Below are 27,072 nucleotides of genomic sequence, written 5' to 3'. Positions count from 1 at the left end.
GGTTATGTGAGATTGCCATGCCCCATCGAATGAGCTTATTCTAGTACAAAATAAAAGGAGGAAAACACTAAGAGAAAGCTAAATAATATGATATTAAAGCAGGTAGCAGATACATGCCTACTTCAATATCAATAACAATGTTCTATAACTTATTACATTTATCTTGATTGTTTATATATTAGGAAAATTTTTATAAGTGATATAATGTACAGCATTTTGGAATTAGATAACTACGATTAAAGAAGACAAATTCTTAAACTGGAAATACAATTCGAAATCCAAGAAGAATTGGTGCTAGAATGGAAATTCAAGATTGTAATCTATCTTTTTTCCCCCATAATCTGCCCTTTGGTAGATTTAACTAATTGAAATTGCAATAAAAAAATGCCTTCGAAATGAAAGAATGTGATAAATTCCATATTCAAGCATTCTTGTCTCATTATTTCCTATCAAGAGACAGTAGCACTCAGTGAAGGTAAGGCCTCTAATAGCAACTACCTATTAACGACGGAGCCTGATCTTCCTCTTCAATGTTGTATGCAACTATCACGATTGGAGACTTCGTAGTATCGTTTCAAAATATCCTTGAACCATGCGATGTTTTAGGCAACCAAAAGCAATTGCGAATACAGAAGTTTCCCCTCTTAAATACCATACACCAACAGATAGAAATATGAGATCCAAAACTCCAATCATGTTAAGGAGAAAAATATCCGCGATCAAATTCCATCCCCTCTACAATGTGCAGGATATTTTTACCATAGCTCCATGTCTCACTTCTTCTTAATTCTCTTCCTACTTTTGAAAAAAGTCAGAAGTCCTGTTTCCTACTGCATAATCATTTCCTGTACTAACAATAGCAATATTTGCAAAATCATGAGCGGCAAACCTACAATCATCAGAAATTTAAACCTTAAAATGATTTTTCTTCTTGCAATAGTACAAAGATGGCAAATTACCTCCCTGATGCCAATTTGAGTTCTGAAACAAGCATTATGCCTCTACAAGCTGGCTACGTTACCTACACCATCTGGCAAGAAATAGACTGTTGAAGTGAAGCGACATAGAAGAGAGTTCTTTCTTGCATTGCGTGATCCACATATCTCTTTATTCAGTCAAGCTAATACCATTCAACGTTAAGTCAGGCACCTTCCTCTTTTCGCTCCTCTCCTTTCAGTCGAGCTGCTTCGCTCCCCCGTTCCTATTGACTCGCGCGAACCAGAATCTCATCTACGTAGTCTTCCATCTCTACATGCATCATGTTTTGGTAGTTTTATGAAATCCCATATGAAAGCTGAATATGTTTCATCCTGGAAAAAAAACACAATGAAAAGTGAAAATGGAACATTTTAAATTGCTTTGACACAATAATGGCAATTTCAAAAGCAATTGATAGCGGTAGCAAAGTCACCTTTAACTTTGATAACTTTAATTAAAGAGAGCAATGTAGACAACAATAAAAAATAGGTCAAATTAGAGATCGGACAAAAATAAATTGGAGCTAAGATGAGAACAAATTCAGCAACATTTGCACCGTCCTGCCTCACTAATTTAACTCCTACATACTCCAAAGCATCCTCCAATCAATCTGTTCTGCACAAGTAAATTACATGAAGTGCAAATAATAACTAAACTAAGAATAAGATAATATTCCTATAAACATTTTGCTTTTCTTTGAGATGATAGATTGCAAATTAGCAGGCTCTCTTAAGCCCCAAAAAACTACACCACATACGAAAATATGCACTCTAATGTAGAATGACAGAAAGTACAGATACAGATGTTGGACTTTAGGCTCAAATCTTCATTAAAAAGCTCCAAATTATTTATCAAAATTATTTCTAATACCTGGAGCATTTTTTATCCATTATTCCCCCTTCTCTTAATCATTATTTGATGGATTTCCAAATGTAGTATACTTAATGATAGTAAATAAATCTAAAAGATTTAGAAGAAAACAAGAAGCAAATAGCACCTTCTTCCATTAAAAGTATGAGAATAACTGACATAGCCAAATATAAGAAGAAGAAAATTTTTAAGACATCATGTTGTGGAATCTACCATAAGGTCACCTCAAAGTGAAATAAGTAGATTGCTTGAACTGATGCAAACGCTATGATTGTTTCTTAGTAAAAAAACAACAAACTTGTTAACAATTTCAGCACTAATATTGCTTGCACATATCAAATACACTGATATACCATGTAAGACTTGTTACCTGTTTAAAACACTTTCAGTATCTTTAACAATCTTGGGATGCAATTTAATGTGCAACACCAAAATTCTTCCTTTTGGTCCCGAAGTTACTCCAACTACTTTTGCCACGAAGTCTACACATGCCTGCACAATTAACAAGAAAACTTTACTAATCATTCACCACTTAAAAATATTATACAAGAAATAAGTAATAGATGTAAACCAGAAGCTTCTCCAACGCTGAACCATTATGGTTAAAATAGAGTTCTTTAGCCATAGCTATTGCATTTAGCATAGAACTTATAGTTTCAATTAAAGCTACAATATGGTTCATACATGAACATTGATGGTTAGGGATACACAGAACGCCTATGTTTTTCGTTTTGCTTCGTCATCATGAAAGTTTGTTAAAATAAAAAAAAATCATCTAGTTATATATATGATCAATCATCATCAACAACCCTTTTAAAATCAGGGTTCAAGGTTTCAAGAATAAGAACCATTGAGACAGTTTTTAAGATGACCTTAGAGGGGGCACTTTTTAAAAAATTAATAAACAAGACCTATGAGACAGTGAAATAAAATATCTTGCACAAAGCCTTTTTTTTTTCCTTTTCCGTTGGGGTGCTGTATGAATAAGTGTATCTAAGCATTCATAAGATAATTAGTTGAAAGTTAATTATAATTATACCCATAATTGTGTTGTATATAACATAAATATGATAATTACTACCGACTTTTGGAAAACATAAATCAAGTATGAAAAGCCAAAATCAGTTTGAAACATATAACTTGTTTCTGTTCATAGTAGAAAAATGAAAAATAAAATGCACAGCAGACATAGCAACCTCCTTGGGAATAGAAATAGCTCTTCTGTGACATGCAATATTGTTTCTGACTGTAAGGATAGCAAGGAAAGAAGCTTTGCATGGCATATAGTGCAAATTAAATCAGAATTTGATTTCTTTTTTTTTTTTTTTGCCGAGTCAAGTACACAATAGGGGAGAAAAGTGGATTTCATTTGAAAAAATACATCACCATAAAATAATAATAAAAAGAAACATGGTAATTAGAAGAATAAACCTTTCTTATATAGAAAGACATGATTAAACATCTTTCATCCTTTTCTGTCCTCAAAAGGTCAAGAATGACATCAATCTTCCATGAAAATATAAGTGAATGAGATGGAAGTGTTTTCATAGTACAGAGAGAAAAATGTTGCTAAAGACCAGAACATAGCAATAAAATTTCTCTCAAAGGATGACCAATCCTCTCAAATGTCCCAAATAATAGTAACATCATCTTTAAAATAACCTTCTTAACTTTTCCATTTTTTGCAAGGGCTTATGCAATCCAACATCACTATAAAAACATCTTTTTTGAAGAATATTTTAGTTTGTGATCTTGCAACAAAATTATAACGGACAATCTCTTTTTCAGCTAAAGCAAGGCCAACCATTTCTTTGAAGATGAGTAGAGGCATAAAATTTTGACAAGCTGCCTTCCTTGAAATAAATCAATATTCATTCCCAAAACTTTTTGTCTTTTGTGCAAGCAACCTTATAATTTCATATATTTTCACTACCAGAAAGGTTTTACACCAATATGGAATAAAGCCAATTAAAATAAGAAAAAGCGAATAACTCAAAGACCCCAAGACCTGCCATGTTTACATTGACTGATTGGAAAGGTCCAATGTCTCAAGCGATTTGGTGATTGGTAAATGAAAGGTAATAAACAAATTATACCTTAGCATCAACTTCCAAAGAATTGATGTAGAGTTAGTTACTTGGATCCTACAATGAGAACCAAGAAAGCCAAAATAAGTCTTACAAACCAGACAAATGCTAGGAAAATACAGTGTTATATTACCAAATTAAAGGTACCTTTGGTGACATCTAGTTGAAGATACAAAGTTGCTCTATCAATTTGCAATCATCAACATGCCTTATATGCATGTTCTTTTCCATGTTAAGATTCATCTCACTCTATTGGCCAATTAAGTTCCATTCTACGTTTTTTGTCTAACTTGATAACATATTTAGAATTAAACAGTCACAGCAATACAACTCAGCAAGAAAACCCACCAAGCACAAGTTATATGATACATGCTAGAAAACTTACTATTATTAATTGTTTAGTAAGGAAATAAAGGAGTATAAATTCCAAATTTCTAGTACTAACTTTTACATATCAGTTATGAAGGTTAATAACATGTGGATCCCTTGAATACATTTGATCAAACAACTACATGACAATGCGGGGTAGAATTGCTAACATGCACAACTTAGTCATATCCGTTTTCTTTTCTGTGAGAAAAACTGCGTCACTCGTAAGTGCTTTAAAAGCCATCACATGGGAAGAATGATCAAAAAGGTTGAAAAAAAAAATGGATCACGCAATAGCTTAACAAGTGAAAGCTAGATCAAGAATCAAGAGGGTTGATCATTTCAGAACTAACTGAAACATAAAGGGAACAAAATAGGAGCTCAAACAACTGAACAGGAGCTGAAAAAAATTCAGTATTCATTGTCAAGAAATCATCAAACTACACTATATTCACTCATATTGAAAATCAATAAGATACCAATACCACTAATGAGTAAATACGATTTGTCTCGATGACTATAGACTATAAATACAGTACGTAAAAATATTAAATTTTTTTCAAATTCCATAATTTCAGGAAAACAAGTAGCACTCTCCTCACTGAAACTCTTAACTTTAGTCACCACAAATGAACAACTTAAGGAATAACAATTGAAATTATGGTAAAAAGGAAAGCAAAAAACCTGTAATAATGGAAAAGCAACAAGTGATAAAGTCCTATGTAACCTCTTCTGCAAAGAGCAAAGGAAAAGGGGTATAACATTTAGAGTACAAACTGCAATAAAATACACATGAACAGAAGAAGGTACAATCAAACTACTCACTAATTTTACACAAAGTAGGCTGGATACGGTATTGAGTCGTGCTGCTATATTCTGGAGTAGTTCTTGGAAAGGACAGAAGAAAATTTCCAAATTTTGGACCTGCAATATCAAAAAATTATACATTAGACAACAGAATCGAGGGAAAAAATCATTTAAAGGCATCAGATTGACAAAAATCGAAAAGAAACAAGCTGTGAATTTAAACAATTCTTCACATAGAACTTATCCAGAATAATGCTATGATTAGGCTCTCAGCAAATTGGAATTGGAATAAATTGAGAAATCAAAGATAAAAAATTAGTTCGTCAGTTGACCACTCATCGTAGAATAAAAAATATATACAAATAAAAAAGTGCACCAATCAATTTCGGAAGTTTATTTTGTCGCGTTCTACACCAATCAATTTAACAAATTACCTATGATTTTTATTTTACTTCAAAAGTTTATTTACTTTTTAACCCCCTAACACACAAACAAGTCTTTTTACTACTTCTTTTCCCCTAAAAAAAAGTTTCAGAAAGACGTACAAAAACAAATATGTTTCAGACAGAAAAAAACACAAGACAAAATTAAACAGATAAAAAGGAAATTGGGATCATGAGTTAAACAAATAAAAAATGCAAAGGCAGGTGAGAAAAAGAATTAAGAGCCTCAAAGATGGGGAAAATCATGGAAAACACTCACTCTGATCCGGAGTCATCTTTGAGAAGCATTAGAGAAACATACAACCTTCCACCTTCTTTTTCAAACAAACAAATGCAGATGTGATTGATGGGAGAAGGTTACCTGCTCCCAACTTTTCAGTGATGGTAGCGGGTTCCCTTTTCTCCACTCCTTTCATTAACCATCCGACTCTCTCTCTCTAACCCTTTACTTTATCTTTCTTCTCGTCTTCTTCCTCATCCTCACAAAGAAAACTGCACTTTTTCTCTCTTCAATTTCAGAAGCTTTTTCTCTCTTCAATTTCTTTAACATATATATACAAGGACAAATGCCATGGCTCAAAAGGGATGATTGTTTTGCTGATGTGGCCAATCGTTATTGGCTGGAGTGTGTTTGTCCATCTGTCTATTCTGTTCTATACTTAATACCTAAAGTCAGTAAACTTTTCAATAATAACTTCTTCTTCTACATGACAGGCCAAAACTGTCCTAAGACATTGGCACAAGTACAAATTTGAAAAACTACTGATAGAAGAGTTGTATCTAAAAGCATCCCAATTTAATCACCAATAAAACCCAACCAGAGCTTTTCACATGAAAAACAAACAGCTCTGCATTTTTAGAACCACTGTTAATTCTAGAATTGTGAAAACAAAATGACTATAGCCCATGAGACATAAACAAGATGACAAAAATAACAAGTATCCCCATGAAAAAAACTCAAAGCAAGAAGCACTCTCAAATTGAGACCTAAACAAACGCAAGCAATTTGAAAGAATTGACAAAACTGCAACAGTGTATACATTTTCAAAATCACAATCAGTTAGTCCTCGAATGCTAGATTGCTAATCACTTGAGACAAATAAACCAGCCAATTAATGGGCCCCAGAAAGCACGATAGTCAACACCCTTAACTATGTACACTGATAGGCATTAGTTAGCGAAAATTAAAAGCACAAGTCTTCACAAAAACTACAACCAAATACAAAAAGGCGTATAATTAGACATTTAATAAAAACAGAGTTTAACTTAAAAAAGTAGATGGATGTAATAGAAGTTAGACAAGGAAGAATCCATCTTCCTTGAAGCGTATACATCTAACAATAATTCACGAGTACACAGCAAAGCTACTCAGCATTCATCTATTAACTAAAATCAGGATACTAAATCCAACAATGACTCATGCATATAGAAAATTGAAATACTGCTCCGGACATTATTATGTGGCACAATTAAACTAACATGAGAGTATAAGTCAACTTATCCGGAAAACTAAATTCCAATTTATCAAATTACAAATGGAACAGAATTGCGTTTTATATCAACCACAACTACCATCTAGGACTCTGGAACAATATGAATGAATAGCCAAGAACCATCAGACTTAAATAAGGGCTATGAAAAGAAAACAGCCATATAGCAATAGAAAAGGACATGATGCAAGAAAAACGTTGATGCAAAGCAGAGATGCTTCCAATCTATGACCACAACAAGCGAGCAATCTAAAACATTCTTGACAGTGATTGATCAATAATCAACATGGTTAAGAGATCACAATCAAGTAAAAAGACAGTACCCTGCAAAGTTACAAGTCATCCCAGATGATTAAATAGCAGAAGTTTGAAAGATAAAATCACTCTCCAACGATGACCACAAAAGAAAAGCAGCCTCAAATTCTTCACTTGATCTATTGCGCCAATGTAAAAAGCACAAGCATCACAAATTCACAATCTACTAAAGTCATTAAATAGCATAGCTTAATGTCTAGTCACTCTCAAACTATGAGCACAAACAGCAAGCAACTTAAAGTATTCATTTTACTAATAAATCATGCAAAAGTGAGATATCACTACAACAGTAGCTACTAAAAAGTGTCAAAATCTAAAACTAACTCCTCCAATGTAATAGTACATGACCAAAACTGACAAACCATAAAAATAAAAAAATTAAAAACAAAAGATTTTGCACATAACTTCCCCTTCTATATCATCTGTTTTCGAAATTATCAAACAAATCAAGTGATCAGGGGCACATTAAAAATCTCGGATTTGAAGCTACTGAAAATCATAAAAATCCTAAAACCCTGATCCACCAAGTAAAGTTACATATCCTAGGAAACCTAATCAAGATTTATGCTGAAAAACCTAATCTGCCAAGCAAAGTTACAGATCCTGGAACACCATAATCGAGATTTAACCCTGAATCACTTTCTATAATATAGAAATCTTAAACCCAAATTTTCATAAATTCAAATTTACTCTAAAAAAATTCTATGCCAATAAACTAAATTCCCATCTCCCAAAATTCTGAAGTCCATAAATCTGTAACAAAACAAATCAAAAAGTTACCCATTTCAGCTTTGGAAAAAAGCAAGAAAAAAGATCATTTAGTCAGAAAAATTAGCAATACTGAGAAAATAAATTGATAAAATTCAAAGACCATTTAGAAAAGAAAAATAAAAGAATTAAAGATATCAGTAGATATCATTCACCTGAATGTTCAACTAACATTTCCATTAATTTACGCCTTCCTTTTGCTGCACTTTTGAGAGGCCGAAACGCACAGCTGATCCCCCATCTGAATACAGTAAAAACCCCAAAAATCTGTATAAAACATTCAAGAACAACCATGTATCAAGTATTTCTGATGAAATATTTATTAGAAAGAATGAATTGAATTTCAATAAGGAAAACAAAAAATTAGTGAAACGAATAGCTTTAGTTTACCTGAATCTTCAATTGGCATATGTACAAATCCAAAGCCCTGAATTTGCGTCTTTCTTTCTCCGCCATTTTCATACACAGAAACACACACCCAATCCCTATCTCCTCTTCTGGAAACAAATGCTACACAAATAATTTGTGGAAAACAAGAACTTGTTCAAAGAAAACTCTAAAAATCTTGGAAAAAAAATAAAATTGGGCCCAATTTGAACGTTATAATTTGGGAAACATATAAAAAAAAAGCACAAAAATTTTGAAATGGCAGAGAAATAGGGAGAGAGATGGTAATATCAGCTTTGATGAGAGAAATGAAGGAGAAAAGGCCGGAGAGAATAGGAGGGTTTATATAAGTAGATGGGGTTTTGAGAAGTACAATCAAGTAATTTAAAAAAAAAAACTCACCGATGATGATGATGCCGAGAATTTCTGAGAAGGGGTGTACATGGAGTTTAAAAGGAGAAGCAATCTTCATTTTTTTCCTTTTATGATAGTGGGTAACCCAATTTACCCGAGAATGAGATGATGAGACTGGCAGGAAAGGAGAGGTAGAAGGACTCGGGGAGATGGAAGCGTAGAAGTCTGGAAGAAATGTTGCAGAAAGAGGAGAAAATTTTTTGACGTCTGTCACAAGTATCTCGAGCCCATTCCCACTGTGATTGTCACTGAAATAGCCGGAAACACGTAACCTCTCACTGAAAAAGTCGGGAGCAAGTAACCTAATTTGTCCAATCAAATCAATCGAATCTGTGGTTTAAAAGAAGTCACCTGCAGAACACGTGATGATGATGATGATGATAAACAAAACCATGGGATTAAAAAATTTTGGACGAACATCCACCCAATCATATTTTGCCACATCACCAATATAATACACACTCTTGAGGCATGGCATTCCCTCTTTTATACATATGCTAATTAGTAAAATTTAAAAATACTCCAAAAATAGCTAATCAATTGCTATTTCCGAGGTGAATACGGGCCTGACCAATGTTCAGGGAGGGTATATCGGCCATTCTATTGGACAAGCAAAGGCATTTTAAACTTTTTCAATCCAAAACTCCATTTTAAGTGGGCAAAAAAATAAAAATTTTGTACTAGTGCTAAACCCTAAGCCGCTACTGCGTAAAGTGTCCAGTTTTGGCGGATTCAAATCGATTCAGGTGGCCGGTGGCCTTTGTAATTTGCAGGCTACTTCAAGAGTACTACGGCCATGAGAAGAAGCTTTTCAAAGTTCTCCTATCCCTGCACCACCACCAGACCCTCCTTCATTTCCTCTTCCTCTACTTCCCCTTTCTCCACCTCCTCCGGCGCAGCAGGAGGAGGAGGAGGCAGAGGCCGTGGTCGCGGTTCTATTTCCCCCAAATTCCAATTCACAAAAGAGGACCACACTCCCAAACCCTCCGAGAATTCTTCCGTTGCAGGGTTTGGTCATGGGCAAGGCGGTGGACGAGGAGGAGGCTCCGGTAAACCTCTGCCTTCTTCCCTCCCTCCCTTCACTTCCTTCGTTGATAAAACTACTGTCCCCGTCCCCGTCCCCGGCCGGGGCCAAGGCCGAGGCCGAGGGATTGGAGCAGGCTTGGGCGCCGGTCACGTTACTCCACCAACACCTGCGCCAGCTCAACCCTCTGGTCCCAGCAGAAAACCCATTTTCTCAGCCAAAGATGGAGGGGTAGCCCCCCATGATTCCCATTTCCCTCCGCCTACCCAATCCCCGACCGTTCCCCGAAACCCTGATGATACCCATCTTCCTTCCAGCATCTTGACAATTCTGTCAGGTGCCGGCCGAGGGAAGGCCCCGAGATCCCCCTCACCTGTCCCCGATAAGCCTATTGAAGAAAACCGTCACATCCGGGCTCGGCAGCAGCCTCCCGGGGCCACTAGAGAAGACAGTAGCACCAATAGCGCTGCCACCTCGGCCCAGCGGTTGAGTCCGGAGGAGGCTGCCAAGAAGGCTGTTGGAATATTGTCCGGAGGAAGAGGGGATACTGGGCGCGATGAGGGTGCTAGGGGTGGAAGGGGAGGAGGAGGTTTTAGGGGCAGAGGTGGGCGAGGAGGCAGAGGATTGCAGGCTTGGAGAGGCCGAGGAGGAGGAGGACCAAGGGGACAAGGAGACAGGGGGGCTCGTTTTGAGGATGCTGGTTTTGAGGATACTGGTTATGAGGATACTGATGACGACGATTCTGCTGCTGGGCTTTACCTTGGCGACGACGCAGATGGTGACAAATTGACTCAGAGGCTTGGACCTGATATCGAGGATCAGTTATCTGAAGGCTTTGAGGAGATGTCTAGCAGAGTGTTGCCTTCTCCTGAAGACGATGCTTACCTGGATGCTCTCCACACTAACTTACTGGTAAAATATTTTAAGGACACCTACTTGATGTAATTTCTCAATGCCTAGGAGCTGATTGCAGTCACAACTCAATCCTTTCCTCCAATAACTTACAGATAGAGTGTGAACCGGAGTATGTTATGGGAAACTTTGACATCAATCCAGACATTGATGAGAAACCTCCTATCCCTCTTAGGGACGCTCTTGAGAAGATGAAGCCATTCTTGATGGCGTATGAAGGAATTCAAAGTCAGCAAGAGTGGGAGGTACAACAGCAAATTATTCCTTTGTTTTCTGGCTATCAGCCTCATGGAATCTTTTTGGTATTTTAACAATTGTTGAACTCTCTTTAAATGTTGAATCCTGACTGGAATCAACCCGCCCTCTTTAGAAGTGTGTCAACTGAACGATTGGGCTAATATCTTGCACCAAGACTGAGTGTATGTATATAGACACACACACACACACACACTTTTTCTGCACCAAGCTATTTCATGAATACCTATAAAATATAACTGATTCACCAAAATAAAATGGGAACCCTGAACTGAACAATTTATTTTCCTTTCTTATTTTTACTGGAATTGTACATTTTGATTGATCCATGAAGAGAATTTGTTATTGCCTGATAGCTATGTTCTTGTGGCCATTTGGTTCGCTCATCCCTGTAATTGGCTGGAATAAACATTCAGCAGACATGTTCGCCCAAACTGTGTATGAGCTAGGGTTATGACTTGTACTTGGAGAGTTGGAGGTCTATGGTGGTGTTCATCTTGTATGATTCTGAATGCGAAAAGTTATAAAGTTTCATCTTTTGGAGTTGCTTGATTCTGTTTGTCTTACATTAATTTCTTTAACTGGTTTATATACCAATTACTACTTGAGAAAGTCGTGTTAGTTTTTGGGCATGTATTTCGTGTATCATTTTATGCATGTATCGAAGTAGTTCTCTTTCCCAATATTATATTTGCATTTGTTGTACGGGTAAGTATAATCTTAGTTTGAGGTTAGTTGGTCTTTTGCCATCGTTCATTTGTTATATTTTGCTGAAAATTAACCAGTGAGAATATTATGGGTTCACATGTAAAGCTAAAGCGCAGATAAGTTGACCTCTAATGAGGTAGGGTAAAGATAAGGCACATAACAGATGCACTAAGAACTCCCAAATTCACCAAATAGGTCCCAAAAAAAAGGTTGAGATTTTACGTTACAATTGATGACTTTATCCTTTTATCTTACCTTTTTTACAGCCTTTTCTCCTCTCCACTCACAACTTGCTTTTTGTTGAACGGTAGGATCTCAAAGTGATTTTGTTATTTCATTTTGCCTCTTGTTTTCTATGTGAGATCTGCTTTCATTTTTTGGTTTGATTGGTTTGATTTTCCTTTAAACAAGATGAGCTGTTTTCTCTCCTCTCTTATCTGCCCACTCTCATTTCTTTTCACTTTTCTTTTCTTTGACAGGAAGCTGTGGAAGAAACAATGAAGAAGGTCCCACTTCTAAAAGAAATTGTTGACTATTACAGTGGACCCGATAGAGTAACTGCAAAGCAACAACAAGAAGAGATAGAAAGAGTGGCGAAAGCGCTTCCAGAAAGTGTACCTGCTTCAGTAAAGCGATTCACAAATCGTGCCGTTCTCTCTCTGCAGGTTTTTTTTTTTTCGTTGACATTATTTTTTTTTTTTGCCAAAATGAAAAATGATATTTCACTAATTATTTCCTGTTGATAGTTCATCTTACTAAATACGATGAAATTTGTAGTTTCCATAGTAAACTAACATGCATAATTGATTTTAACATTTTGCAACCGTTGTTTTGTGTGGTATACTGGTATGTGTCATGCATTAGAGTTCAAACCTCATTCTTTGTATCTTAAGGACAGAATCTCTTACTTGTACTGTACATGATAAGGTGTAGTATAAAATGTTTTTGTTTTTAAGCTAAGGTAATTCCAATATGTATGTCTGCTTCTCCAGTGTATGTGCATCTTCTTATCTGTCCACCTGCTTTTCCATATTCCCTAGCAGCATGTAATTCCAATAGCCATCCTTGGACATGATGATGAATTAAAAACATTTCATCATTTATTTCCTATTTTATGGAAACATATTCCTCTCCATTAATTAGAAAAATGAACCAAACAGGGGTTTTCAGAGTTTGGACTAAGTTTACTTTTGAAGTACTGATTCCTTGCTTATGTTACGAGGCTTATGGGAACTTTTGAATAGTTAACTGAGTTATTATATCCTTGCATCTTGAAAGATTTAATCTTCTGGTGTTCATGAGCATTAGATTATCATAGGATTATGGCCAACATGCAGTCCCTGGGTGTTTACTTCATAATTTCTGTTCCTGATTCTCTTTGCCATTTGTGCTGAATTTTAAAGTTGGTAACTGGACATTTTGCAGAGTAACCCAGGTTGGGGATTTGATAAGAAATGCCAATTCATGGACAAGCTTGTGTCAGAAATTTCCCAACACTATAAATAATCATGGTATGGCTCACCATGTTAAATATATTACCTCTGAAACTCCTAGGCAGTCGGGGGAGGGATCTCAACTAGCTAGTATTAGATGAGATTCAGGTTTTTCTATTGTTGGTTAAGTGCTTCTACTTTAGCCTGTTTTGATTTGTTCTTGCAATTTTCTTCGTTAGTAAACAATTTGATATTTCAGTTTGGCATTTTTGTTGCTTCGGCGGCTCAATTGGAATATACATGTCAGTTTGTTGCTTTAGACATGGTTATGTGGATGGGCCAAAAGTGATGGGTTTAAACTAGCGAGCCATCAAATGATAATACTAGTACTATCTCGGTTCTCATAGAACTTGTCTTAACTTGTGTTGATTTGGTCATCACACCTCGGTAGTGTATATGAGGATTCTGATGCCTCAGTTGAGAAGTTTGGGGAATTAATTGGCCAGATGAGGGGCTTTGAAGGTTGAATTCATTTTGTGGCGCTAGCCTTCCAAGATGGTCTAAATGATCAGATAAAAAATGCATCGTTCACCCATTGCAGATTTCAGCTTCTTCAGCAGGACTTGGAAGTACCGTAAGTATTATGTTCATCTAATTTGTGCGCTGGATATTTTTTCCACAGCTGCTTACGTGTTCGTTGTCTATAATTCATTTTGTCCATGTGGAAGTATATTACAAGTAATAATAATTCATTGCAGTTGGCTACTTGGCTGACTCTGGTAATTTTTGTCTGCAATTCCTTTTGTGCGGAAGTATACTGGAAATGGCCTGTGTATTTTGGTACCAGCTTATAACATTAGCAAGCTGATTGGATCTCCAGCTTTCCTACATTTGTAGATCAAACAAACGTTGCATTACTTACATAGTATTATGTTGTCTTGTTTTGCCCGCTGCGGAGATAATCGGTACGAGGGGCAGGAGTCTTAGCGTTGGACAAACAGATATCGGCAGCTTGCGTGTTGAGAACCAATGTGTAAATGATGTTTTGAACTTTGAAGCTTCCCTTAGATTTGAATTAGGAGGGAAATAGAAACAGCATAGCAAGACCCAAGCAGTTTGAAGCTATTAGAACTCTGCTATAGTCTAGATCTTGCCATAACGAGTTCACTCCACGTTGATGTACTGCAGAATTTACTTATAATTTTCACATTGGCTGCTACAGTGGAGCTTTAAGAAATAACCATAAGAAGCTTGGCCATTTCCAATTCAACACCTTCAGCAACGTACGTGCGACTTCATTTACGGGCCAATAATGCTCACTTGTTCCACTCAAGTCAGGGCTGATCCAACCACTGATGATGCCGACTCTATGCTGATTCCCCTCTCCCTCTGATTTGCCTTCCGCCGCCGGCTTCCACGCAGCAAGTAATTGAGTTGTGACTTTTTAACCATCTCGCCGTTCACCTTAATATCTACCGAGTACCATGCTTTTATTTACCGACAAAAGAGCGGTTGGACGATCCCGGTTGATAGCGTAATTCCTCTGTCTTTCGAAAGACGTGCCAAAGGAAAACGAGGCTTCACCAAAGAACTCATTACTGTCATTGGGAGGTTAATGTGCCCCCTAACGCACATATAATCAGCTACATGACTTTGACTTCTGTCTTACTTGTACTTTAAGACTGAGTAGATGCAGAAAAGAAGAAGAAATTAGTTGGAAGCCCAACGGGGACGCTGGGTCTGGACAAAGCAAGATAGGCACGGTGAAGGACGGTGGGTTTTTGTTTTTGAAGGATAATTTTGTGAAGTTGAGAACGGGCAATTGACCCATAAGGTGGCTCCTGCTTGCTGTCGTACCTAATTCATATGAGTTAATTACAAAAAGGGGCTTCGTACCTAATTCATATGTAATGCAAGTAGCCCCCTTTCACGGCGTTTGGAGCGGCTCAGAAAAGCAGGTGCGCGTTTGCAAATGAAATAAAGGGAGAGAGAAGAATGCGAATAAAGCAAGGGAACAAAGCGAAGGCAGCCCTTCCAGGAAACGTATATAAAAAGAAATACTACTGTCTATTATTACCAACTACTAGTACTACTTACTGATGAGTGTTTTACTCGTTTGATCCCAAAAAAAAAAAAAGTACTGTAGTGTTTTACTCGCTGGCGTCATCACTCATCATCGACTACAAACCCACATGCTTAGCTGGTGCAGTAATAAGAATTACTGCAGTAAGAATTAGTAAGCCAAAAGACAAATAAATATTAGACATCAGGATCAGGTAGCCCGTCTATTTTGTACCGTCTCTCGCTCGCCGGTCGCTACTATTCCAATTTACACGTAGCATTCATACTTCTTCCTTCGCCTGATCAGTCATTTAAAAGTCCGCATTGGTACTATTATTATCCAATAAAAGTAGTACAGAACGATGGCATCCTGCAGAGCTGCTCGCAGAAATCAGAGGTGGTGCACCACCCAACCTCTGACCCCTCTCATGGAAGGCCCCGATCTCGAAATGCACCACCACCACTGCCAGTCTGGAAATAAGAAAGAGACCACCTCCTCCTGGGAAGTGATTCGGGAATGGTTTAGAGCACAGAGGAGCTTGGCAGCCGACCCTGCAGGAGGAGGAGGAGGAGGGGGCAGCAGGAGCTTCTCCATGTCCTCAGCATACCCTGCCAATATTAATGCGGCCAAGAGGCAAGACTTGAAGCTTTTGCTCGGGGTCTTGGCTTGCCCACTTGGCCCCATTCCTCTGCCCATCAACAATAATGAAAACGGCAACGACAACAACAACAACAACTACCACTCCTACTACGGTCATCAGAACACCAATCCAATTCTTCATCCTTACAATCCTACCATCATCAAAGACATTCCCATTGTACGTACGCAAGGTTTAATTAATGAGAGAATGAGAGGGAGAGGCGTCTACTGTGATGTTACTTCTTCTACTGCGGACTATATCAATTAAACTGTGATGTTGCTTTACTTCTAGTACGGACGCGGTAGATGCAATTCTTATACTCCTACTACGTACTAATACACAGGAGACCTCTACTGCGCATTACATTATTCAACAATACTTGGCCGCGACGGGATGCTCCTCGAAATCCAAGCACCAGCACCAGCAACAACAACAGAAAGTCCCCAGAAACATGTACACGGCCGGCACGGTGAAGATGATGTGCTTCCCGACAGAGATTTCGGGAGGAGGAACAGTGAAGACACTGGGAACGAGGAGTAGCGGGGAGAAGGGATGCTTCGTGCTGTGGCAGATGTCGCCGGGAATGTGGTCGCTGGAGCTGGTGGTTGGGGGTAACAAGGTCCTGGCCGGCAGCGATTCCAAGATCGTGTGGAGGCATACACCCTGGCTGGGCACCCACGCGGCCAAAGGCCCTCAACGTCCCTTACGTCGCATTATCCAGGTCCGTCCGTCCGTCTCTATTATCTACTACTATACTCCCATACATACAGTCTCTACCCGTGCCAAGCACACACACACACACACTACACTTCTACTGTCTCCACCTCTCCACCAATGGTAACCCCGCCAGAAAGCCTAGGCCTGTTTGGCAAACGAGTATTTCATGTATTTGTCTAAACCTTTACTACAGCGTATGTAGGATTTGTGGAAAAAAATTTTAAGATGAAAAACTTTTTTTTCTTTTCTTTTTTTCTTTTCTTTCTTTTTCCTTCTTTTTCCACTCTTCTTCGTCTCCCTTTCCTCTCTCCTGCCATTCTTATATATACATATAAATATAATTTCTCTCTCCCTCTCCCTCCTCATCCCTTGGCGTGATTTGGTCGCGTGACCAGATTGTGCTGGGGAGAGGGGGAGGGTGGCAGGGGAGAGGGAAGAAGGAGGAAGGCGAGAGGAAGAGAAAGAAGGAAAAAGAAAAAAGAGGTGGTTGTTGGCGTTGGTCGGTCTTGGATGGTGGCAAAAGTGGTGGTGGGTTAAAGGTGGGAGAGGAGGAGGAAGAAAGGAAGAATGAGAAATTTTTTTTTTTTTTTTTTTTTGTATGTTTTTGAATATTTTGAAACGTGTATTTTAAAATTTTTGAGAATTTTTTTAAAATTATTATAACTAAAATTATTATAATTAAAGTGGTGGCCATTTCCAAACTGACAGGGCCATAGTTTCCTGCTTGCTCATGGATTTAGAAATTTGCCAAAGGCAAGCTGGCAGCCCCGTATATTTTAACGCTACCTAAAATTGAATTCCTTAGATATTTAACCACCGCAATTTGTTTTTAAATTTCATATGGTTAACTTTTGTTTGTTTGAATAAATAACTCCATAAAAATTTCATATGTACATGACCCTAAGTTGGCCATAACAAAGAGTACTTGCATATATGGAGTTGGGAGTAGGGTGTAGGTAGTTGCGTATAATTTTAGAAATCTTTCTGACAATTTCACTGAACTTTCCTAAGGTTTGAAAAATTACGCCTGCTTCCTTTGATTTGATAGTTTCAGTAATAAAATCTTAAAATACTATTGATTTAATCAAATTTTTAAATGAATGCCCAAAAATATCCTTGTGCAATGAGTTTTAATTTATTTTTCTATATAATTATAAGATTATTTAGTATAGTTATAGGAAAAGGATGCCAAAATTTTCATATCTATGCCTACTATTTGATAAACAACTATAATAATAATTTTATTATTATGATAGGATATTTGTGATGGTATTTTATTATAGATTTAGATTTATAAGATAGAAAAGAAAATGTTGAAATAATTCATTTAGAATTTATAAATTTTTCGAGTAGTGGAATTATCATAATTTAGTAATAATTTTGGGCTATTTTTTTTTATTTATTGTTACTTTTAATACCAAAAAATAGAAAACAAAAATCAGCAAAAACATTGGATTACATATAAGTTACCTCGTCAAAAAAATCATTAGTTCAACATTTGGTTATAATAGAAACTAGAAATAATAGTGATAATTTTACAATTTTATTGGCAAAAATTTTTAAAAAAAAGTGGAATAAGATGGAAAAATGATGAAAAATAATTTTAAAAGTCATTCTAAGTATAATAAGCATATTGCACATGGAAATTTCATTAAAATATTTAAGGGTATTATTATCATTTTAAATGATAGAGGATGTATGTGTAATTTTTAAAAACTCAAGGGAGCTAAATGAAATTGTTAAAAAATCTCAAGGAGGTTTCCGGAACACTACTCTTTTCTTGTATTATATACGCCGGTTCGTTGTAAGTGCAAGTTGTACCAGCAGTATCACCCAAAAAGAAAAAAGAAAAGGAAAAGCAAAATATGTACTAGTGTATGGTGTGGGTGAGCACTGTATCAGTTAATTACCGGAAGAGAAAAGCATGAAAATCAATTCTACAGTGTATATACACACATATATATATATATATATATATATATTGTTTGTGTAAATTATGATGTAAATTGAGTGAGCAGGATGTTTATTAAAACTAGAAGAGAGCTGGGGATGGGTGAGGCAATAGAGAGAGAGAGAGAGAGCAGGAGGAGGAACAAGATGAGATGGGGGATGCCCGGCGCTTTTGCTTGCTTTTGATCCTTTCTTTATAGAAGTAAGTAAAAGTGGTAAAGACTACGGTCACCCTTCACCGCTCCCAAGAACAAGAAGAAGTTCGCGGCAAAAACTTGTGTAGACCAGGTTTACGGGCCCCACACATAAACCAAGTGATCCAAAACATGCCATGTTGTCATAGCAGAATTTTATTAGTTAAAATTCTTTACGAAGCATTACTACTGCAGTCAAATCTGCTGGGGGTTAGCACTACTGCCATCGAACGTAGGATGTATTGCTTCCACATTTTCCCATCCGATTCGAACAAAATTAATCAGCAAACAGTAGAATAGATGATACAAATGGTGTATGCTTAAAAAAAAAAAAAAAAAAGAGGATAAGATGGTACAAATGGTTTATACTAACCTGGCGTCGTGTGTACAAAGGGGATCCGGATCCTTTGCCCGACCCAACTCCCCATTTCCCCAGTCCAATCCATTGCCTTTTTTTTAAAAAAAAATTTGTATGAATTACCATTCTTTCATTCTCCTTCCCACTCTCCCGTATGTCCATTTCCACATTTTGGGCTCCCCCGACTCTCAATTGGTAGTAGTTTGCACTACAGCTAGCTAATACTTGGTTCGCTTGCACCAAACACTCCCTTCGGCCCTTGCACGCCTGTCTACTGCTACCACGGCGGAGCCTACTAAAGCTTTGGTCTTTGTTGGGCTGGCCCTACCCGGCTATCGTTTCTTGACCATCCGCTTCTCCGCACACTTTGTTCTCCCATTTTAGACACGGTATATTTTTGGATGGCGGTCGGGATTCGAATCTCACTTCCAATAATAAAAATTTAGAAGAGATATCAGAGCATTCTTTTGATCTAATCAAATCTGTATATTTGTTAGCTCCTTATACATTCTCTTTAGACTCCCTACTCTATAAAATAGAATAAATTAGATTATGCATATGGTATCGTTGCCAGAAGAAAAAAAAAAAAAAGATATCCTATTGAATTTATGTGAATGAAAACTGTTTTGGAATTTATTAAAAAAAACCTAGATTAGTCAGTTGGATGTAGTATACTATTTTATTGTTGTTACATAATATAATGACTCACATTTATTATATATTACTATATATACGAAATTTTTTTAAAATTGAATTAGGTAGTTGAATTCCGATTTCAATTTGAGAACTCGAAATCATAATTTCTGCTTTTAAAAATCATGGTCCTGAATTCAAACTAATTTTGCCACTCTTGAATACGAAAACTCTAAATTCCTTTGCACACCTAGGTGGACTCATCCGTTAGTATTCCTTAATTTTTGCACCGTTTTTTTTTCCCAACTTTACTGTGCATCTATGCAGTGATACTTCTTTAGTTAGCGAATAAAGTGCCTCTTACATTTTAAGCCACAGGTTCGCATGTCTTTGTCTTAATTATGGTTTTCTGTCTTCTACTTCACTTCAGTACATTTTCTACAAAATTTATACCTTATAATTGCATTAAATATATTACTCTCACACAAGCGTTTAACTTAACTTGTAGTCTTGTACTGCCTTGTCAGAACTAGTACCTAGTGGAGATCCCAAAATATTTCAGTATTCAATGCCCATGTCAAATATGGGGTTGATTCTTTGAAGAAAAAGTTTCACCAGCGCTTCAATGAAGATGTAATAGTAGCTTTCATATTGGATTGCAGGGGTTGGACCCAAAGAGCACGGCGAGTTTGTTTGCCGGCAAAGCACGGTGCTTAGGAGAGAAACGAATTGGAGATGAAGATTGCTTCGTGTTAAAAGTGGCAGCAGATCGGGCGACGGTGATGGAAAGGAACGAGGGTCCTGCTGAAGTGATCAGGCACGTCTTGTACGGCTACTTCAGCCAAAAGAGTGGGCTTCTCATATATCTAGAGGACTCCCACCTGACCAGAGTTTTAGTACAGCAGCAGCAGCAGCGGGAGGAGGAAGAGGATGAGCAGCAGCCGGCAGCTGGGCGCCGCGAAAATGGAAGTGATCATCCTTCGGTTTCGGGCGCTGTTTACTGGGAGACAACCATTGGGAGCAGCATCGGAGACTACAGGGACGTTGACGGCCTCCTCATTGCCCATCAAGGCAGGACCGTTGCCACTGTATTCCGTTTCGGAGAGGTATCCACGCAGCATTGTAGGACGACCATGGAAGAGACCTGGGCCATCCACGACGTCGTTTTTGGCGTCCCGGGGCTTTCACCCGACTCCTTCATCCCTCCTGCCGATGTATGGGATGAAAGTACACATTATTCATCACATTAATAGTAATTTTTTTTTAAAAAATATTTTGCCGTGAAAATGCATTTTCCTTTCCTGAATATAAATGGTCACGATTTGTCCGTAACTTTTTTTAACTAACTCACAGTCACAGCAGCAAGTTCGCTGCAATTATATATCCTTTCCCAATCCCACCTATAGAGTATAATTTAATTTCCAAAAAAAAAAAATCCAAACTGCATTAAAGACGTGACGTAGCACCAACTGAAGCAGTTGGGATCCTCTATGTCACTACTCGGTGTCAAATTCAGTGTCAATCTTATTTATCATAGATGGTAAAAGAAATTTAAATAACTAGTACATGACAAATTAAATAAACAGGACACTTGACACAAATATAGAAGTGGCACTGCACCGAAGTTGCAAATTAATAACAGCAGGCTTCTTCTGTTCTGTTTTATCTTTGCATTTGGTGCAAGGAGTTTTACAATTAACTGCTGCTTATTATGAACTGCTGCTTGGTGTTTTACAATTAAGTGCATTTGTTCCCATACTAATTCTTCGCAAGCTTTATTGAAATTCTTTCTAACTCAAATTTAGTGCCAATTTTCACCTTTCGGGAAAAGATTTGCCAAGTTCTCCGCTCAACCCCAAGTCCTCCCTACACCCAAGTAACTTGCTCATAACAATTCTACTACTTAGTAGTGCTACTTACTGGAGGTCACCGTCGAAATGTTATTTAATTTCTTCTTTGGGATAAATCTGCACTCGAGTTGCTTTAAACCATGAATTGCGTGGATTGATTGCAGTCCAATTAAACTACGCAGATATCAACGCTTCCATTCTTGCCCGCGGGTGACTTTGGACTATTTTTTTTTTTTTTTTTCCCCACAGCAAGAAAGAACCGTTCATCTAAATGTTCTTGATTACTAGTATTATTTTATTCTAAATTAATAAAGTACACCATTTACTAAAGGGCTGCTGTAGCTGAAATGAAAGATACTACGTGCGTACGTAGTAGTACTACTACTACTATGTACTATGTAGCAGTAGAAGAGAAGTTTCATCCATCCATTAAAGAGTGCGTTTTGTTTTGAGAGACCTTTAAACTTTACCGCTACTCTCTCTATATCTCTCTTACTTACAAGTCACTCTTCCCACTAAAAATAAAAAACTTTGATGTATGTTATGTACTCTCCCCCCTTTTTCTGCATGCATGTCCATATTATCCATCGTTGGAGTTTGAAGCCGAAGTCGGCGGGCATGTAATGTATCTGAAATCTGGGGGAGGAACAGAGAGAATAAAGTTGGGAGAATTTAATTTGTTTTGCCTCCAGAAGAATGCGACAGTTGACAGCAATATACTATCTATCTTTGGAGCTAGGCCCCCTGACCTGAGCTATCTGGAAATCATAAAAGAAGCAAGAAAATGAGGCATCAAAGTAAGATCCTCTTTGTCGATGGGCTTCACTAATCTTCCCTTGTATAAAGTTCTAAACCCCCACAAAAAAAAAAAAAGGAGATCCTGAGATTGAGATTGCTCTAACTCTAAACTCTAAACTCTAAAGTAGTACGTAGTTCAATTACTCCAAAGCTTAATCCATTCCCGACAAAAGTTAATCCATTATTATTATTGACTGAAAAGGCCAAGTACGTCATGATGTATATGATCCTTCCGTTTTTCTCAAATTCCAACGAATGGACTAATTGACGTCCTTGCCTTAATTAATAATTACCATCATGATTCCATCATCATCATCATCACCGTGGAGGACGGATATTATTCATATATATCAAACCTGGACGGATTCATTAACGTCCTTCCTTACAAAAAGAAAAAAAAGAAAGAAAGAGCTAGCTAGAGCACTATATGTATATATTTATATGTGTAGATGCAGGGTCGGAAAAAGGTTTCCCCAACAATCATTGCTTCATCATTCAGGAACAAAACAACATAAATAAAATGCAATAATAAATGACTCCTCAAAACCATCATCTCAATTTTCATGCCTAATCCCATGCACCCTCAACTGGAACTGGAATAATAAGAGAATTAGCAGCTAATTAACACCTCTGCTATATATATATATATATATATATATATATATATATATATATATATATATATATATATATGAAATACACCACGCACGTCGGTCGGTCACCATACCATAATTAATTAATGTGACTCACTCACTTCCATTCAAAATGTTTTTTTCAAATTAATTACATAATCATTTTTTGTTTTTGGACACTATCTAGATCCAAGATAAAGACAAATAAAACTCCAATTAATCAACTTAATTACTACTAACAGTGACACTACTGGTGTGTTCATATAGTATACAAATGTTAAAGAAGCCATGCACAGCTAGCTACCTACTGACTCAAGCTTTTGGAAACAAAACCGGAGATACATATATTCAGGATACGTCAAATCATGCTGGAATTAATGCATAAATATATATATATGGTCACCAAAATGAATTCACAGGTAATTTGCGTGATTCCTTAATTAAGACCCGAAACCCTAAATATCCATCTTACCCCTAAATTAAAGACTCGTATGAAGCATCATTAATCATGCATATCGATCTCTATGGTAAATCCGTCCTTACGATAGATCATCCGAACGGAGAGTTTCGTGCCTGGGACATGGCACCGGCAGCAGCTGTACCAATCTGCACTGCATTCATCCTATGATCACTGGATGACGATGGAGGAGGAGTAGTTGCAGTAGTAGAGGCTCTTCGAGGAGAGGGCCTTTCGAGCTTGGAGGATGCATTCTTTTGATCAGTACCCCCCAATACCATACCACCATCTGCTCCACAACTACCGCTTATCAATGGCTTTGTCTCGTACATATTACTACAGGTACTGTCCGACAAAGAATCAATCACGACGTCCACATTGCTTCTCTCAAGTGACAGTACTCCTGCTCCTGAAGGTGCATTATTCATCTGAATTTGGTGGTGGTGATCGCCTTTGAAAGCATCGTGATGATGATGATGGTCTTGGGAATTACCGAGACAGGATGCTGCTGCTGATCCTAGTTCTTGCAGGCGGAGATCGTGATGATGATGATGATGATCAGACCACATCAAGCTGGCTGCCGCTGCGGGGCTCTTGCCACTTCCTCCGCCATAAGGGCTAGGCGGCGTAGGCCTCTTCTTGCCCAGGTGGCACAGTTGGGTGTCGTTGTTGTTTGACATGAATCCGTCCAGCGACGGTGATCTGTCCACCACCATGCCGCCCTGTTGAAGTTCAAGTTGCTCACCTGATCCGTATATGTTGAGGTCTTGGAGAGATGGAAAACTGAGAGGGGGACCAAATTCCTTAATGTCCACCACTCCTCCCCCCGCTTGATTTCCACCCTTGTTATAGCTCCCTGCTGCTGCTGCAGAGGCCATATTTTCCCCGGCCAGTGTTTGACAAGCTTTCTCCAGAATAGTTTGCATGTACTTTCCTTGTGCCTCAATCCTCAACTGAAGGTGTCTTTGTACCTGCCCACATGCATGTTTCAACCTCAGTATTTCTTCAATCCCCGTGTATAGGAATATATTATATGACTAGCCTCCCCATTAATACCGACTTTCTTATTTACGTTTTTTTTTTCCCTCTCCTCTCCCTCTCTCCCTCTCCCTCTCTTTTTCCTATAGGAGGGGTTGGGTGGATTCAGATGTATAATAGGGTGCTGCGAGTCTGTATATACAATATATACATACCTCTAACTGTTCGTGAAGTCTTCTCTGCACTTCCATTTGCATCCTAATTGCATCAGTGATGCGAACATTACTGCCAGTGATCGAATCACAAATACCATGCATACATACAGTTTCATGAAGTAAAACCAACAGCTCATAAGACTAATTAGACCAACAATTACAAAGTTTTAATTCAAAAATTAGAAGCAAGATTTCTAGTTATTCATCAGGCCCCGCAATTAACCAAAATTAAATACGATGTTAGAGACTAGTAGTGAAAGAAATTTTGATACTCTTCCAGACCAAAAAGTAGAATTTTTTTTTTTTTTCCAAAGGAGATAAATTACAATAAAGATAGGATAGAGCCAAACATAGCGAATTAGAAGAAAAAGAAAAGGGGGCAATTACTATAACATACTCGTTCATGCTGCGACCAATCATCCCCGAAGATGAAGCGGAACTACTTCGTTGAAGTTCTAAAGTTGAAGCTGCCATCATTAATAATTAAGATCAACAACAGCAGAAAAGTTAAACACGTTTAATAGTATAGTTGTTGGGTTGGGGGTGAAGCCTAGGTCGTGAACTACGGCTACAAGAACATGAAATATATATATATATATGAATTGGTGAATGATTCTACTATTGTATTGGGGCGATCCAATGAAGAGAATTAGCAATAGTCACCTCTCTCACCATCTTTTATCGGGTGATCACTGAACTCCTTGTGGGGCTGCTTTCCGAGCCTGAATTTCTAATCCAGAAGAGATTGGAAAGAGGAAAAGGAACAGAAGGTTAGAACAGATACAAGTTAGATGTGTTTCTGGAGGAAATCAAGTAAAGAAGTTGGGAAACATCTCATCATGTTTGAAGTAATTAAGAAACCTGAAGATGGCTCTTGAGATGATAAAGAGTGAGACCCTTGACTCCCATAACTCTCATGATTGTCTTTGGGGTGGCCTCTGCATGCGCACAGTATCAATTAAAGACAAGAACGACAAAATTAGGATGATCAGAAATAAAAGTTTAAGGAAAGACACGAATGGAGATCAACTACGTATAACTGGCGACCAAAAACAAAAAGAGAAGATGATCAATATTAATGATTGGAGCTAAGAAAGAAGGAGGAGGAAGTAGAAGTAGTAGTAGAAAAGGTGAGTACTGTCAGGTCCACCAAGCTGGGTTACAGCATCAACAAAACGCTCATGAAGCTCAACAGTCCATCTGAGGCGGGGCTTAGGATCAGTGGTGAGGACAAGGCCGGAATCTCCTTGAACACATGACATGGGCCTCTCATGCGAATTCATAGCTGAGGCCGGCTTCTTTGTATGGAACATTTTCTCTCTCCCACACACACGGCTAGCTGCTGCTGCTGCTGCTGCCAAGAATGAATGAATGAATGGGGAGCGTACCGGGGGGCGGGTGGGTGGGTTTTTTTGGGAGATTCAGGAACAAGAACAAATGCCTGCAGGCATATAGAAGAGAGAAGAGAATATAGGTGCGGTTTTAATTGGACAAAGTGAACACGGCTTTCCTGCTTTCTGAAATATAGGAGTTACTACACCTTTGAAAGAAACCCCTGGACCCCTACTACGCAACGAAATCTTGCCCTATACTATACTATAAGACAAAAAAAAAGCAACTCGATGGAGCTACACCTGTTTAGAAAAAGAAAAAACCAGAAAATTACTAGACGGTTTTTACAAACACAGAAGATTAGCCTGCACTTGTCAATTTTTCTTATTCTTTGCTTTGGTCCACCTATGGTACGTATTATTTTGGCCTATGTAAAATGAAAATTGTTGAGAGTAGGTAGCTAGGTAATTGATGGTATTAGGCTTGAAGCTTTTGCTACTTGATCCTCATCGATCTCTGTGATTATTGATTAAGCTTCCATCTGCTTTAATGACAAAGCACTCAAGGACGTGATGATATAATGATGACACTGCTACTGCTAATTACATACATGTTTCGGGCAAAGCGAGCTCCTTTCAGTAAACGACCCAAAAGTTAGCAGGTCTGTACACAGATGTCTCAGACGTGCCTGTTGGCTAGTGCGAGTAATATAATACTACTCTCAAGTCACTACTTAATGGAGTACATACTAACAAGTTAATTACGTACTAAGCAAATCAGTCAATTGTCTCAATAATTAATGAACAAACAGTTGCTCGGTCATGTGTGCTGTATACGTACAACAAAAAAAAACTAGCACTGCTACCCTTCCTCCTCCTAGTACCATTACTGCTGCAAGTAAGCTGCATGCATGCAGTGATTCCAAATGGAGCTAGCGAGGTCCTCCCAATGTACTCCCAACTCCCATCCCATGCTTTAGGGTATAATACTCCGTAC

The 27,072-nt window shown here is 37.8% G+C and overlaps 4 protein-coding genes across 9 annotated transcripts; 2 read left to right on the top strand and 2 right to left on the bottom strand.

Annotated features, from left to right (window-relative positions):
• Positions 1 to 396: 396 nt before the first annotated feature.
• On the bottom strand, positions 397 to 9,276 carry LOC113690084 (uncharacterized). Of its 5 annotated transcripts, none has more exons than XM_072058402.1 (8): positions 8,917 to 9,276; positions 8,518 to 8,624; positions 8,283 to 8,394; positions 5,814 to 8,112; positions 5,130 to 5,228; positions 4,989 to 5,036; positions 3,945 to 3,992; positions 2,290 to 2,340 (listed from the first exon to the last, which is right to left on the bottom strand). In XM_072058402.1, exons 1-4 carry the CDS (start codon positions 8,984 to 8,986, stop codon positions 8,075 to 8,077), a joined length of 327 nt encoding a protein of 108 aa, XP_071914503.1. In that variant the 5' UTR covers positions 8,987 to 9,276; the 3' UTR covers positions 2,290 to 2,340; positions 3,945 to 3,992; positions 4,989 to 5,036; positions 5,130 to 5,228; positions 5,814 to 8,074. The 5 variants fall into 5 exon arrangements, 3 of the variants coding, with proteins under 3 accessions (XP_071914503.1, XP_071914505.1, XP_071914504.1); XM_072058404.1 differs by having other exon boundaries at positions 8,518 to 8,637; positions 8,917 to 9,275; XR_011818006.1 differs by lacking the exons at positions 4,989 to 5,036; positions 5,130 to 5,228; positions 5,814 to 8,112; ... (1 more) ...; positions 8,518 to 8,624; positions 8,917 to 9,276 and adding exons at positions 397 to 845; positions 960 to 1,310 and having other exon boundaries at positions 2,219 to 2,340; positions 3,945 to 4,956.
• Positions 9,277 to 9,559: 283 nt separating this feature from the next.
• Positions 9,560 to 13,579, top strand: LOC113690467 (uncharacterized). The gene is made up of 4 exons (XM_027208380.2): positions 9,560 to 10,864; positions 10,960 to 11,109; positions 12,307 to 12,492; positions 13,253 to 13,579. The coding sequence occupies exons 1-4, from the start codon at positions 9,725 to 9,727 to the stop codon at positions 13,331 to 13,333; spliced, it is 1,557 nt and encodes a 518-aa protein (XP_027064181.1). The 5' UTR covers positions 9,560 to 9,724; the 3' UTR covers positions 13,334 to 13,579.
• Positions 13,580 to 13,735: 156 nt separating this feature from the next.
• LOC113690468 (uncharacterized) lies at positions 13,736 to 21,146 on the top strand. The gene is made up of 3 exons (XM_027208381.2): positions 13,736 to 16,139; positions 16,306 to 16,683; positions 20,477 to 21,146. The coding sequence occupies exons 1-3, from the start codon at positions 15,684 to 15,686 to the stop codon at positions 21,062 to 21,064; spliced, it is 1,422 nt and encodes a 473-aa protein (XP_027064182.1). The 5' UTR covers positions 13,736 to 15,683; the 3' UTR covers positions 21,065 to 21,146.
• Positions 21,147 to 23,460: 2,314 nt separating this feature from the next.
• On the bottom strand, positions 23,461 to 27,072 carry LOC113689889 (myb family transcription factor IPN2). Of its 2 annotated transcripts, none has more exons than XM_027207690.2 (6): positions 25,883 to 27,072; positions 25,606 to 25,682; positions 25,408 to 25,474; positions 25,142 to 25,211; positions 24,745 to 24,787; positions 23,461 to 24,522 (listed from the first exon to the last, which is right to left on the bottom strand). In XM_027207690.2, the coding sequence occupies exons 1-6, from the start codon at positions 26,055 to 26,057 to the stop codon at positions 23,644 to 23,646; spliced, it is 1,311 nt and encodes a 436-aa protein (XP_027063491.1). In that variant the 5' UTR covers positions 26,058 to 27,072; the 3' UTR covers positions 23,461 to 23,643. The 2 variants fall into 2 exon arrangements, with proteins under 2 accessions (XP_027063491.1, XP_027063492.1); XM_027207691.2 differs by having other exon boundaries at positions 25,417 to 25,474; positions 25,883 to 26,143.

This window comes from Coffea arabica, chromosome 7e (assembly GCF_036785885.1).
Source record: "Coffea arabica cultivar ET-39 chromosome 7e, Coffea Arabica ET-39 HiFi, whole genome shotgun sequence".
NCBI lineage: Eukaryota > Viridiplantae > Streptophyta > Magnoliopsida > Gentianales > Rubiaceae > Coffea > Coffea arabica.
The sequence above is the reverse complement of the archived record's forward strand: the minus strand, read 5'-3'. Positions and strand labels throughout refer to the sequence as shown.